Source organism: Populus nigra, chromosome 8 (assembly GCF_951802175.1).
Source record: "Populus nigra chromosome 8, ddPopNigr1.1, whole genome shotgun sequence".
NCBI lineage: Eukaryota > Viridiplantae > Streptophyta > Magnoliopsida > Malpighiales > Salicaceae > Populus > Populus nigra.
The window spans coordinates 18,697,571-18,711,893 of NC_084859.1; the positions used below are offsets into that span (position 1 = coordinate 18,697,571).

A 14,323-nucleotide genomic window follows, 5' to 3' on the forward strand; every position below is an offset into this window, starting at 1 on the left:
ACGGCCTCCATGCTTTGACAGCCACCAGGTCTCCATTTTCTTTCACCCGACCCTTGTACACCTGCCCAAGAGATGCTGCGACAGGAATTCCACAGAAAAAATATTTTGAAGTTGAGAAGCTTCAGACACTAGCAAACAGAGGCTAAATTTTATGTTTCATAGAACTTAGAAATTGAGACTACCAGCAGCTACTGGGGACGGAGAAAGTTCAGAATAGATGTTCTGCCATGGCTGACCAAGCTCCTCATCTATAAGAGCCATTGCCACAGCTTCTGGGAAGGAAGGAACCTTCATGTATATCGTCAGACAGAAAAATCAGAAATAAAAAGGATTAGCCTAACTTCTATTGGATGCTGAGGAAGTTAATTGATGTTCATCTGGAAAATTAATCACGGTGAGTCCTTTTGAGATCTCCAAAACATTCCAAGTATAAACCTAGCATACAAACATTTCAGAACGATTTCATATTTGGAAAATTGAGTTCATAACTTCACAGGCTAGAAAAAATTAATTAAAATCAAAAAATTAATATAAAAATTAATTAAAATCTGCAATTAACTAGAAAAAATATTAAAATAAAAAATATTTATGGATCTAATTTAAAAGGCTTCTTAATCTTGGTTGGGTATAGCAAATCAAACTGTTATAAAATTAGGTTTATAGAATTTCTTAACTAAATTTAAACCCGGTTTAATAATTTAATAAATAATTATAGCTATTTTTATATAACTATGTATTTAGCATTTCCAAGTTACTTTATGAATTTTATCTTTAGGTATCATAATGCTGGTATGTATACACATGTCGCATGGTACGTATATACACCCTTCTGTCCTATGATTTAAAATCCCAACAATCGAAAAGGGGGGGTAGCACGTCGGCATGTTAAGAACGTGCCAAGTGGCGAAAATCCATACGCGGCGAGATAACAACTAATCAATCACACAGTTGCAAATCCAACTCGCAATGAATCAAGACACCCTCAACGTCCATATTCACCAATCTTGTTTAATTCTCTCATTTTATAGGAGTGATCCCCGCCGGCTCTCACCTTGATCTATCTTTCCGGTCTCCGTAGAAGAAAAGGCAGTGGAGGACACTTTAACACTGAGAAATCTTCTGCTTCCATTCTGAATAAAAGCCCAGTTGTTTATTTCTAAAGAAAGTTACTTTTAAAAGTTCAAGGAGAGATAACATTAAGAATGAGCAGTCAAAGAAAAGGATCAGAAGCAGCTCCATATCATGTCGTTCATAAACTTCCTCCTGGTGATAGTCCTTATGTTAGAGCCAAGCATGTTCAGGTACATGGATAACGATGACTTAGAGTGATTGATGCACACTATTTTCTTCCACTTCTTGATATCCATTTATGTTTTTTTAGGCCTTTTGCTTTTCTTTTGGAGAGTTGGGTTTTTTTTTTTGTTTCCATTGAAAGTAGTCAATTTCCTGGAACGTTTTAGGTTTTGATCAAGGGTGTGATGTTGCACCCTTTTATTATATTAAAAATAAATAAATAAAGCAAGAGTGGAATAATTTTGATCGTTTAATGGGGTTTCATTTCACTGAATCAGTACTGGTGGAGTGATCTGGACCTTGATCATGGTATGAAGATACAATCTCTGGTTTCTGTTTTTGGATCCAAAAATAAACTGAAAGAAGATGGAGTTTTTCTATTTTTGGATTTATGTTTGTTTCTTAATTTGGAAGTATATCAGTAATTTTTATTATTGTTGTTGTCAGTATTTTAAAGGCGGTCGAATCATTGGATAATAAAATATTGATTAGATTAAATAGATAATAATCCTTGGATAATCTTGAAAACCATTAATTTTTATTTTTTTATAATGTTATTTGAACTAATGCAAACTAACTTAATCTCGATCTAAATACCTTCCAGTCCAGGAATTAATCTATTTCTGAATTTGTTTTCTGCTGGGTTTATGTTGCTAGTTGCTAAATTAAGAAACTTTATGTGTTTGCAATTAGTATAAGGTCTTCAAGTAATATTTCTTATAAAAGGTAATTTTGTAGCTGTGAGGGCCTTCTAGATGCGTTTCAAGCTATTAAATTTTCTTCCTTTTGTGTTCCCTTGGAGTTTCCGTTGCTTGTTTCATTTGTCAGTTCGACTTTAAGGTGCTCTGTCTTGTCGTCTTAAAACTTGTGTCGTGTCTTCTCTATGTATGCGCAGCTAGTTGAGAAGGATCCTGGAGCAGCGATAGCTTTGTTTTGGAAGGCGATAAATGCTGGAGATAGAGTGGATAGTGCTCTCAAAGACATGGCAGTGGTTATGAAACAGCAAGACAGGGCAGAGGAGGCAATTGAAGCTATAAAGGCTTTTAGAGATCGCTGTTCAAAGCAAGCCCAAGAATCTCTAGATAATGTCCTCATTGACTTGTACAAGGTAGCTATATAGCTCGACAATTTGATTAGAATATTCATATTCCTTTTGAAGAAGTTTTATGAGAAGGGATTGCCTGCTTGCGTCATTTATCCTGTCCTGTTACAATGTTTTGATGATAAAATGATATCTATGATATATTTCGCAGAAATGTGGAAAAATTGAGGAGCAGATAGAGCTATTGAAACAGAAGCTCCGGATGATTCACCAAGGAGAGGCCTTTAATGGGAAGGCTACCAAGACTGCACGCTCTCATGGAAGAAAGTTCCAGGTTACTGTCAAACAAGAGACTTCTCGGATACTGGTATCATATTTCTCTAATCCTCTCTGCTGCTTTTGATATCGTGCTTTCAAGTTTCTGTGTGGACTGTATTTTATGTTTTCTCTGTTGTGTCGGGGTAGAGATGCCATCTAAGTCAGCTGATTTTACAAACATTTGTTGCAGGGAAACTTGGGTTGGGCATACATGCAGAAAGGAAACTATTCGGCAGCGGAAGTTGTATACCGCAAAGCTCAGTCCATTGACCCAGATGCGAACAAGGCCTGCAACTTGGGCTTATGCTTAATCAAGCAAACACGATATGCTGAGGCACAAGCAGTCCTCGATGACATATTCCGGGGTAAGCTTTTAGGATCTGATGAGCCGAAATCAAGAAACCGTGCCCAGGAGCTGCTCTGTGAACTAGAGACACACCAATCCTCATCGATGTTCTCGGAACCATCAGGATCAAGCTTAGAGGATGTTTTTGTGGAGGGCCTTGATCAGTTGACGAGTCAATGGACTCCATACAGATCGAGGAGACTGCCCATATTTGAAGAGATCTCATCATTTAGAGATCAGTTAGCTTGTTGATTTCATGTTTTTAGATAGTCTTCAATTTTTTGACCGTGAGTTCGTGTATAATTGTTGTGAGATAGATATAAACTGGGAGTGTGAGTTAATGTAACAAAATGAACACTTGAATGTGTTCCATATAACCACAGTACAATGTGTATATTTCTTGTGTTCTATAAAACCTAACGCCAACACCAGTTACTCTCTTGGTGTTGTATCAAGTCTTTTCTGCGGATACTTCCACAAGGTCCAAGAGTCAACTCCTTGCTGTGGATTCGGAAGTCAGTGTAATTTTTGGTCTAGAACAAGACCACATCAACTTAACGTATCCATGCTGTTCTATTTTTGGTTCTTTGCTTTCTAAATTCTGATACAGATGGTCATGAGTAGCTTAAAATCAATGGATGGACTTAAGGGGAAACAAGGAAGATGCAAAAATAACATTGCAAAGGACGATCTAAATTGCTGGGATTCAATATTCATCACACATTAAACAAATTTTAATACCATGTAGGAGAAGAAAATTATCTACTCGGGAGTTCATATAACCTATACAACCAAATTCAAAACACAAAACCTCTCGCATCCTAAACAAAGCTAACAGAAGGCGAATGGAGTAAGATATAAATGACCATGTAGAGAGAGATCTCGTGGACAAATCGTCAGAATCAATTTAGCAAAGACAATCCAGTAATCTTGGCAGCAAGAGAAGCATCCAGTGGAATCCAGGAGAAATTAACAATTGAAGCCATGGCACACGGATAACACTATGATGAGAATCAAGGCAATGATAATACCCAAAACAATCAATTTCATCTTCATATTCTGAATCCACATCTTTCTTCTCATCTTAGTTCCCTGTTGTCGGAAATCTTGTGCCTGTAACACCACATAAATTTGAATATACCATGCCCTAATAACAAGACAAGACATAAGAGAGGAGAGATAACCGGAGAGATGGAAAGAAACAGATATGAATCCAACCAGAACAATTCCCATCTAATTACTAGACTTCCCTTGATTTATGCACTCTTCAAAACCATAGAAGTCATGTCAAAAGTCATGTCGAATACGTTCCAACGTTATTCAATGGCAGTTTGAAGGAAGGCAACCCCCTAATCCAAACCCAAGAGTAGAAGTGTGACAGTACGCAATAAATCTATATGCAATTTATGCTGGACTAACCTGTGAGCGAAGGTTCTCAGTTTTATCCACCAGCAGCTCAATCTTCTCTCCACGATCAAGAACCTGCACAAAAAATAATTGCCTCAAAATTTGATTGCATGGTGTTTCTGAAAATAACACTCTTCATGATCAATATGCAAAATATCATTGCCTTTCAGCTTTTATATCATTACTTTGTAACATGCATCCAATAGTATTTTAATCTCCAAATTAAACTGGTAAGATAATCGCAAGAAAACCAATAACTGCTCTATACCTTCTCAATGTTTTCCATCATAACACCCTTAACTTCAGAAACCTGAGCCTTAACTTTTGCAAGCTTGCTGATCTCTTCAGGATGATCCACACAATACTGCATGTGCTCCTTCAACTTGGACCTAAAATAAAGACCAATTAGCAGAGAAGTTTGAAAAGAAATAAAAATGCGCAAGTGTAGGAGATTAGACATGTTTATATATACCCAAACTCTCTGTTCAGGCTATTGGCAACAGCCGTTGCTGCTTTTCCTCCACCATATCTTTTGTTAAAATCTTCCTTAACTCGCTCCAAAAAGGCAATTGGGATTTGTCTGCCAGCAGATTCAACTGCAACCACGCAGTAGGCTGTTGCATCCAACACAAAACACAAGAATTAACACAACACAGAAAATTGATGATTATGAACAAACAAACAACGTACTCCATGCAATTATATCAAAATGATATGTTTGCTTCAGATAAATCACATAAATTGGGAAGATTTGAAAATAAAAGAAAAGAAATGGTGCAATGTGACCCGTGGCACCCTTCTTTTAAGTTATGACCCAAGAGTGGGGTTTTAGTTTCCCAATTATGGGATTGCAATTAACAGAAACAACCACTAGTGCAAGTAATTCTATGCACTTTAATATACAAAAGACAACCGTTCTACCCCAAAAGGCCCTGTTTTGTATTCCCATCAGCTTATTCATTCAGAAAACTGTATCGTTTATCTAAAAGCAGCAAATTGAAGAGTCGCAACAACCCAAAAAAAATCTGCAGGTTATTAGAAAAAACGCATTCAAAGAAGTTGGGATATTAATTAAAGTCTCCATCCCCTCATTAAAAAAAAACACATTCCATTTCCATTCAAAGATGATTAACAAATAAAAAAACTAGTCAGCCAGAATTGACAACTATTGAAGATTAGCAAGGTGAGGGATATTCAAAGCGTTAAACCACTAGGAATAAATGCCAAAAAAAAACCCTCCCAGAAGAAGAGAAAATGAGAATCTTTTGAAATCTAACCATAAACCATTCCATTTATTTTCAGAAAATAGTATCATCACATGATCCGAATCCATAGATTCTGATAACTAATCAGACCACGTAAATCACCAGCAATAACAAATTCACTGCTAATAAAAACAGATAAAAAAAATACATTCAAATGAATCGGTCAAACAAACGGATCAGTCAATAAAAGTCAACCAAAACAACCAACAGAGATCAAGCCTTAAAACCATAATAAAGAAAAAAAAACGCAAAGGATCGAGATCGGAATCAATAATAATATCGCAACAAGCCAAATCAAATTAAAAAAAGAAGAAATAAATCGAGAGACGTAAATGGAGAGGACCGTACTGAATCCATCTTCAACGAGGTAATTGAAGGTATGGCCATCGCAATTATATGTAAACTTGTTATTGGAAGCGGGAAGTTTTTGAAGACATTGTGCAGCGATGCCAGTGAAATTGCCTTTAAACTCCGTGTACTCCGCAAGAATCACAGTTCCTCTTGCCACAAAGCTATAGATCAATGATTGTTGCCCCATCTCCACCTCCTCTCCTTTATTTCCCGAAGAAAAAAAACCCTAGAGGATCAGATGATCAAATCAAATATTCAACAATAGATACGAAACTAGAGAGATGAGAGGATCGGAGAGAAAGAGGAGTTTATTTGCTGGATTTGTCTGTTTATTTATTTATTACAGAGTAGTATTTTTTTTTATCTATTTATTTTACCTATAAATAGTGGAAACGTGGAACGGATGAGAGAGAGGAGCATAGGGAGTTGTACGTCGGAAAGGGTAGGGATGTAAATTTAAACCGAACATGACTGATACCCGACTCAATTAAAAATGGATGAGACTTTTTGGATCAATAAATAATAAATATAGTATGGGTATTATCAAATTCAACATGAAATCACCTAATCTAATTCAAAATATATATTTATATTATAAAAATATATTTATAGAATATTTAATTTAACACAATATATATACACACACCTTAATATTAGCATAAAATTCTTATATATAAATAATATTTATCATTTTATCATTTTATTTTTTATTGATTAATAAATAATAGTAGATAATAAATATTCATTGAATACTTGAAATTTCAAAAATTGTTTATGAATATGAAAATTTTTATTTAACAAATAATAAATAAAATATAAATATCAAAAAATTCAACTCGTAAATATTAATTGTCATCTTTAGAAAAAAAAATAATCATATAAATCTATTGAATAATTTGGATCTCATGTATTTTGAATAATTTTTTGCTATTATTTTTTAATTTAAAGGAAAAGGTGTTTTCAACCGTTATACTCAGTGAAAAGAATATGTTGGCATTGTCATGGAACATATTTGAAAAGGTGGATTCTATTCTTTTCAATTTAGAATTTAGTGTAAGTGTTATATATATTTTAAAAATATTTATTGTTTGAAAATATATTAAAATAATATTTTTTTGTTTTTGATATTAACATATTAAAATTATAAAAAATATTAATTTAATGTATTTTTCAAATTAAATATATTTTTAAAATGATTTTAATATAATTTCAAATGTAAAAACAGATATTTTCTTAATAAAAATTGATTGCTATGCTCAAAGAAAATATTTGATTGTTTCAAATTCTAGTACACAGTAGAGAACCACTTAGAAAAAAGGGGTTTCGAAAACTTATTGAAATTTTCTAATTTTGAGCTCTGAGAATATTTTATTTATATGGATTTGATCGCTTGTCAATTCACATGAATACGAAGGCCTAGCATCATTCAAACAAACTAGGTACAACCACCCACACCCGTACATTTGATGGCTGATCTTGAATTTAGAGTTTTTTTATTTAAAAAAAAAATATATATATATATATATATATATATATATATATATATATATATATATATATATATATATATGGATTAGGAAGTTGGCTTGGTTTTTTAGGTTCAACAGAGCCTAGTTTTTTTTATTGTTTTTTCCTTTGGATTTTTAATAGTAAATGTGATTTTTTAATATGTTTTTTTCAAAATAATTTTTTAATTTATATTTAAATTTATATTTTTTCTATCTTTTATTTTTTTCTTTTAACCTCTTTTAAATAGCAATGATTTTTTTTAGTTATTTTGTTTGCATTTAATTGTTAAAGTAATTATTCTAATTCATTTACAGCTTTTTTTATATTTTTTATATAAAAAAACTTTATATTTAAGAATAAAAAATATTTATCTTTTGGATAATATTTCTAATATGTGTAATCTTTTATGATATTTTTTTTTATTTTATTTAATTAATTTCATTGTATGTCTATTTTTTTATCGTTTGATTAAATAAAAAATTAATTTTAACAAATAAAATCATTAAACACAATTAGGTTAAAGGCTTGTGTTGCATGGCCAAATATATTAATATATATTTGTTTTTTAATTTTTTTATTTTTATTTTTATTTTTCGTTAATAATTTTTTTTATTTCTGCAATTTTTAATTTATTTAATTAGATATATACATAAACTTTTCGATTTATATTTAAGATTTTTTATATATATAAAAACACATAAAAAAAAATATGTATATATAATTTTTTTTATAGAAAAAAAATCCACGACCTACTCATAAATGCGAGTCAAAGAGCTAATAGAAAACTTAAACGGTGTTGCCAGATATGAACATGAAAAATATGCATGTGTATGGAATTTCCTTCCTATTAGTTTGAAAATAATAGTTAAATAGGAAGTGAATTGACATGTGATTTGATATTGAAAACAATGGCAGTGGATAAAATGCTGACATGTTTCCAGAAAGTGATCTAAAACGAAGCTACCAAGCATTGCTAGGTTTCTGATGCCAGCCATGTCTATAATACTTTTTTGCCTAATGAAATGCTTCTTGAAGAATTACATCGAGGAAGAAAAGGAGAGTAAAAGAATAGATGACTGGAAAGAAGAATCTCCCAGTTGGTAATTAACTAATTATGATGAACATAACTCTTCGGAGCATCTGTCACAGTGCCTCCAACCTCCCCTCTCCCCCTCAGTCTCGAACTGACATTACACTTGAAGGTTTCCACGATTCTCACTACTGATTGATATCCAAAGCAAGGACACAGTAATTGCAACCAGCCCTGACCAGACATATACAATTGTTGGCACTCTTCCTCTCCTTCCCAACAGACCTTTCACAAATGGATACATGTGAGACAGCACCCAGAAGCTGAAAAAGAGTCCTCCCATCAACTTACCCCATTCTGGTATCACACTGTATAATGTCCTCGAGCATCCAATAACTATGGCAACAATGTTGACTACTAGGATGGTGAGTGGCACTAAGAAGAGACTTGTCCATTTGACCTCGTAAAGATCAGCAAAAACATCGTCTTCATCTTCACCTGCAGACTTGGAGGTTAACGTGAAAGAAATCTCAATGCCAGCAGTGACTTTTAGAAGGCCTTGGAGCACAGCAGCTAGGTGAGCGCTAGTGCCACCAATGAGCCAAAACTGCTCATTACGCCACAATTCCTCGAGCCCAATACCGGACCATTTTATTTCAAGAAGGGAGATGAGAGTTAGTGATACAGTGATGGTTAAGAGGTAACAAAGGAAAGCTATATCAAGGCTTTGAACAATGAAGGTTCCTGTGAAAAGGGAAAGTGCAGGGAGGAAGCAGTAAGTGACTAAGAAGAACGAGGTGAAGGGGTAAATGCCAACATTGAGGTAAGCGATTCGCTGTAAGAACTTCAGTCGCCGGCTTCCTAGGAAGGCATTGTTTTTAGAGAAAAATATTTCGACCGAACCAGTAGCCCATCGTAGCACCTGGTGAAGGCGGTCAGTGAGGTTGATTGGTGCTGTGCCACGGAAGGCATCTCTCTTTGTTACACAGTACACAGAACGCCACCCACGGTTGTGCATCCGATAACCAGTCACCACATCTTCTGTGACTGAGCCATAGATCCAACCTATCTTGTCCCCCCATTCAGTCTTGTCCTCATACCTGTGCCCAACATTGTTCAGAATTTGATTGGTGTAACTAAAAAAATTAAGGCCCTTCGTATACAAAGAATTCTATAGATATAGCAAGGTATTGATCTGACTAATTACCAGCAAGAGATGACAGCAATTGCCTCTGCAACCGTGGGTGCATCTAGAGGTGGACGTGGCAGGAGAAGTGCACCAGGAGGCCTGCCATTCTTTACCGATTTGTGATCAGCAAGTGGCCGTCCTTGGTATTCAGCAACAGCTATAGACTCGTTGAACATGGCTGAATTACCAAACTTCCTGGGCAGGTTCAAGTCGGGGTGTGATGTGAGGGACTGAGTCTCAGACTCGTCTTCTAATTGAACCTTAAAACCTGGAGCCCTTTTTTTCGTACTGCCGAACATGCCCAAGTACTCGTTTGCCCTTGGTGGAAGGAACCCATATAGTGCATGTCTACGAAACATGCACCCTGTTCCTACATACACAGGACCTTGAAGACCATCCAGTGCTCGCATACTTCCTGTTTGCAAGAAGGTATATTTTTATTGAAGACTGGGAAGAGCAGAGCCTAAAGTATGCTTAGCCATTTCAAACTCTTGAAGACTATATTGATTATAAAGATGTTACCAATGTGATTGTAGAATTTAAAGTAAAATCCAAAGCATTACCATCAAAGAAGACAGTGTTGTGATTTGCATATCGATCAGACGGGTCGATCCCTTCAAATCTTTGTGGAAACTGGATGTAGCATATGCGGTCACCACCACGGTCCATCATAAAGCACATTCCCTCCCTTATAGCTTGACAATTATAGAAGTAATGATCACAGTCCAGATTGAGTATGAATGGTCCATTGGACAATATAGCTGAAGCTCTAACCAACGCGTTCATGGCTCCAGCCTTCTTGTTGTGGTCAAAGCCAGGCCTCTTTTCACGTGATACATATGCAAACATTGGTATCCTAACGTCAACTCCAGTGAAATCTAATTTTTTCTCATCTGGGTGGCCCATCACTAGATCATTTGCTGGGACCTTACTCATTACCTGCATGGAAACAGATTCAAGTTTCAAAAGTTAATTCAGCAGAAGAGACATATTAGAACAGAAGCTGTTCAAGAAAATATTAAACAGGATTACAGAAGCCATAAATATCAAGAATATAACTTCGATGTTACGTTCCTCTTTCAATCTGTAGAAAAGAATTGTTGACTGATGGAATAATACTTGTGAAACAACGAAACACCTAATCCTGATGAATGGTTGTGAGCTTCTTAATTTAAGCTCTTGACTTGAGTAATGAGAGATCATTCCATACTCTCCAAGCAATTACTTGCTCCTTTTCCATTAACACGGGTATATAAATGGGTGTGAGATGAGGAGTTTGTGCCTATTTATTCACTAATCATTTAGTAGTGTAATCACCTGCAAGATTCCAGCATGGTCCCCCTTTTTGTGATCATCTGTTGGATTCAGCCATGTGCCAGGCCAAGGGGTACCATCAGCCATCCATGTAGCTTTGGGGACATCGACCCCCTCTGGTGGCAACGAACCACCATTCTTTTCCCCGGCTAGACTTTTAGCCTTCTTCATCTCCTTAGAGTTTAATGATTTGCTTCTCCTTCGTATTGCTTCAGGCAGACCATTGATCCTGACCTTGAACTCATCATACTCTCTCTTCATCCAACGGCGGTCCTTGACAAAATCAGGCCGTTTCTTGTTTTTGGTGGGGTCAGTTTTTAGGTTGAAGTAACTATCCGGATTCCTCAGCTCAATGTCGTGTTTTCGACAAAACGGTACCCAAACCTGTGCAAACAATCATACAAAAATGCCTAGTTATAGCATGTAAATCCTATCCGTATGTTTCTAAATTCAATCTCTAGCAAAGATTAATGGAACCACAGCTTGTGTTTCACTGGATGTAAGGGTTAACATTTTCCGAATTAAACAATATTTTATCATTTTGGTGTTCAAAATTGTAACAGGACCTCAGCAAATCGAACAGCTTCAGCCATAGCCTCGAAGGTGAGTATGGCACCACCATCATCAGAAATGTAGCAGGAGAGTTTCTCAACGGGGTAGTCAGCTGCAAGAATCGATAAAATTGTGTTGGATGTGACAAGGGGAGGTTCCTTCTCAGGATCGGCCGTGGAGACAAAAATATCAACTCCTGGGAGGTCTGACCGGCCATGAGGATTTGCAGGGGAGGGCTTCTCAAACTTGTCACGCAGAGCAGCAAGGTCAGTGGATCGGTTGATGGGGTTAAACTTAGGGAAAATGTCTAGTATCCATGAGATTGCAAACCAAATCTCACAAACAATAGACATCCCCCACAGCCACGTTGCATCAGGATTGGGGTTCTGAACTCTCCACTTTAGGAAGAAAAACAGAACTATCAAACGGATCACTATAAGTATCCTGTTCATACAAAGCTTATGTTAGCAGATTCAAAAGCTAAATTTTACAAGGATAAAAAGCCTAAATACCCTCGTTAATTTAGCTGGAACCTTTATATTCTAAGGTCTAGCATAAATAAACTCGAGGGTAAACTCAGCTTTCTGCTAAATTGTCAAGCAGTAAGCATAAGCAAGCTTTATTCTGTTTTCCAACCTTCAGTTTTTGTTTTTTTCTCCAGTTCTGCGAAGGCTAAAGGTATTCTATAGAACTTGAAGGGCATAATAACATCAGCAAACATTCAAGGAATGAAGTTCCATCTCCCATATACTATGCTCCTGTTATGTTAAATGCATTTGTTACAAAATAAGACGTGCACCTGTAAGGGCTGAGAATAGCTGCAGGAACCTTAATCTTCCTAGTGAGTGGCTTCCAAGGCTTGTCCAAAAAATCGGACATACTCAGCTCCGTATCCTGACCATAATTGTCTCCTTCTGACCAATATGCATTTCCAACACCATAAGTTCCTTTTGTCTCAAACAACCACCTGTTGTGATCAAAATCTCCAGTTTGACTCCTCAACAACATTGATTTATTAATTGATTTCATTATTGACATTCCTCGTTCCATTTGTACACCGCCATTGCTGCCACCATGGCTTCCGTAACCATCTTCTCGCGCTCCTACCTGCCTGGACCGATGCTGTGCCTCAGAACCAAGGCGGCTCTTCGTCCCATCAGATTTATTCTCTGAGGACGGGTGTGCAGGCTGGTTATCAGGGGTAGGGGGCATGACAACAGTGTAATTGATATAGTCACTCTGTCCTGAATATTCACCTGACAAGTCCATATCGTCATCTTGTGAAAAGCTATCAATGCGTCCACTAGATGTCCGGCGTGCAAATTTCACAGCCTGTTGTGGACGAGCAGCACTTGATGCTTGTGATGACAAAGTCTTCCCTTTTGGTTTTGATGAGGTTGCCATGCGCATTAATATCTGTATATTGGTGTTTTCTTCAGAAAAACCATTGATTTTGTTGTGACAATGGTGTTTTCTTCAGAAAAACCAATGCTGCAACATAGAAATGGTCTTACTTTGTCGTTTCTTGATTGATTTTCTTTTCTTACACGAAAATTATGAAACTAGAGAGGAAAGCCACGTTGAGTTTGATGGGGCAATGTTGTCCACAATTTTTCTTTCTATTTTAAAGATGTGTTGCAAGAAACTCTGTTCCCTTATTTTAAGCCTAACGTCTCTAAATACAGCTATCTCTTATAATGCAAGTAACGAGTTACAAAATAAACTCTTATCTCCCTCTCTCTTTGGGTTACAAGGATCTGAGAACATAGCGGATTGAAACAGAAGAGCACTCTCTTATGAAGGGCAGGTCAGCTAGGAAATTGAAGGGATTGAAATACCCTTCAATCCACAAGGCGTGTCTCCTGAGTCTACAAAATACGGGTGCTGAAACCACAAGAACAAAGAAACAGGAGGAAAATATACCGAACAACTCAGTAGAGTTATAAAATATAATTTATCTTATTTTTTTAACATATCAGCTTAAAAATTGTATAAATATGTATTTAATTTTATCAAATAAAATGTAAGTGTTTTTATTAAAATCTATTATTTTTTAATGTATTTAGAACCATTTAAGCTTAAAACTTGTACGAGATAAAACAAATATTTTTATCATGACTAAAAAAATAAATTATTCTCTTTTTTCTTTATATTTATCTCTTTTATAAAGCAAATATAAATACCAAGAAATTTTCATTAATAAAACTATTAAATAATGGATGATTAAGCGTGTTTAAGAATGTGATTATGGTTGCTTTTCAAAGTGTTTTTCACTTGAAAATATATCAAAATAATATTATTTTATTTTTTAAAAATTATTTTTGACATTAGCACATCAAAATGATCTAAAATCACAAAAAAAAATATTAATTTAAAACAAAAAAATAAAAAATATTTTTAAAATACAAAAATAAATAAATACAGCTTCTTAAACTTGACAGCATATCAGCAAGTAGCTTGTGGTAAGACTGGTTGCTTGTTCATATGCATTTATCATCGTTTTGTTGGCTGTTTGTTCATATTGTAGTCTTGTTGTTGATTGACTTTGAATTTGCCAGAGTAATTCACTACAACAATAACTGGTTTCTTCAGTCTGTAATTTACACCAGATAATTGGCCCACGCTGGTGTGGATCGGATCAATTTTTTATTCTTCTTCTTCTTCTTACTAATTATCAACGTTGATTTGCAGTCTATAAATTATTATT

At 35.4% G+C, this 14,323-nt stretch overlaps 3 protein-coding genes across 4 annotated transcripts; 1 reads left to right on the top strand and 2 right to left on the bottom strand.

Moving 5' to 3' along the window:
* Positions 1-967: 967 nt before the first annotated feature.
* LOC133702101 (protein SULFUR DEFICIENCY-INDUCED 1-like) lies at positions 968-3,454 on the top strand. The gene is made up of 4 exons (XM_062126312.1): positions 968-1,301; positions 2,189-2,401; positions 2,547-2,702; positions 2,844-3,454. Exons 1-4 carry the CDS (start codon positions 1,203-1,205, stop codon positions 3,249-3,251), a joined length of 876 nt encoding a protein of 291 aa, XP_061982296.1. The 5' UTR covers positions 968-1,202; the 3' UTR covers positions 3,252-3,454.
* A 217-nt stretch (positions 3,455-3,671) lies between these two features.
* LOC133702102 (vesicle-associated membrane protein 721) lies at positions 3,672-6,381 on the bottom strand. Of its 2 annotated transcripts, none has more exons than XM_062126314.1 (5): positions 6,020-6,381; positions 4,879-5,020; positions 4,675-4,795; positions 4,419-4,481; positions 3,672-4,146 (listed from the first exon to the last, which is right to left on the bottom strand). In XM_062126314.1, the coding sequence occupies exons 1-5, from the start codon at positions 6,207-6,209 to the stop codon at positions 4,084-4,086; spliced, it is 579 nt and encodes a 192-aa protein (XP_061982298.1). In that variant the 5' UTR covers positions 6,210-6,381; the 3' UTR covers positions 3,672-4,083. The 2 variants fall into 2 exon arrangements, with proteins under 2 accessions (XP_061982298.1, XP_061982297.1); XM_062126313.1 differs by having other exon boundaries at positions 3,672-4,112; positions 6,020-6,380.
* A 2,340-nt stretch (positions 6,382-8,721) lies between these two features.
* Positions 8,722-13,020, bottom strand: LOC133702100 (cellulose synthase-like protein D1). The gene is made up of 7 exons (XM_062126310.1): positions 12,734-13,020; positions 12,416-12,682; positions 11,631-12,060; positions 11,068-11,448; positions 10,314-10,689; positions 9,769-10,165; positions 8,722-9,661 (listed from the first exon to the last, which is right to left on the bottom strand). The coding sequence occupies exons 1-7, from the start codon at positions 13,018-13,020 to the stop codon at positions 8,722-8,724; spliced, it is 3,078 nt and encodes a 1,025-aa protein (XP_061982294.1).
* Positions 13,021-14,323: the final 1,303 nt, after the last annotated feature.

Excerpts from the sequence above, each read along its gene's own strand:
- LOC133702101 (XM_062126312.1), top strand. The coding sequence starts at position 1,203 with ATGAGCAGTCAAAGAAAAGGATCAGAAGCAGCTCCATATCATGTCGTT. Across the intron at positions 1,302-2,188 it reads TTAGAGCCAAGCATGTTCAG|CTAGTTGAGAAGGATCCTGG; the intron begins GTACATGGATAA and ends ATGTATGCGCAG. Across the intron at positions 2,703-2,843 it reads AAGAGACTTCTCGGATACTG|GGAAACTTGGGTTGGGCATA; the intron begins GTATCATATTTC and ends CATTTGTTGCAG.
- LOC133702102 (XM_062126313.1), bottom strand. The coding sequence starts at position 6,209 with ATGGGGCAACAATCATTGATCTATAGCTTTGTGGCAAGAGGAACTGTG. Across the intron at positions 4,796-4,878 it reads AGCCTGAACAGAGAGTTTGG|GTCCAAGTTGAAGGAGCACA; the intron begins GTATATATAAAC and ends TCTTTATTTTAG. Across the intron at positions 4,113-4,418 it reads CTGAGAACCTTCGCTCACAG|GCACAAGATTTCCGACAACA; the intron begins GTTAGTCCAGCA and ends GTGGTGTTACAG.
- LOC133702100 (XM_062126310.1), bottom strand. The coding sequence starts at position 13,020 with ATGGCAACCTCATCAAAACCAAAAGGGAAGACTTTGTCATCACAAGCA. Across the intron at positions 12,061-12,415 it reads GCTATTCTCAGCCCTTACAG|GATACTTATAGTGATCCGTT; the intron begins GTGCACGTCTTA and ends TTGTATGAACAG. Across the intron at positions 11,449-11,630 it reads AAGCTGTTCGATTTGCTGAG|GTTTGGGTACCGTTTTGTCG; the intron begins GTCCTGTTACAA and ends TTGTTTGCACAG.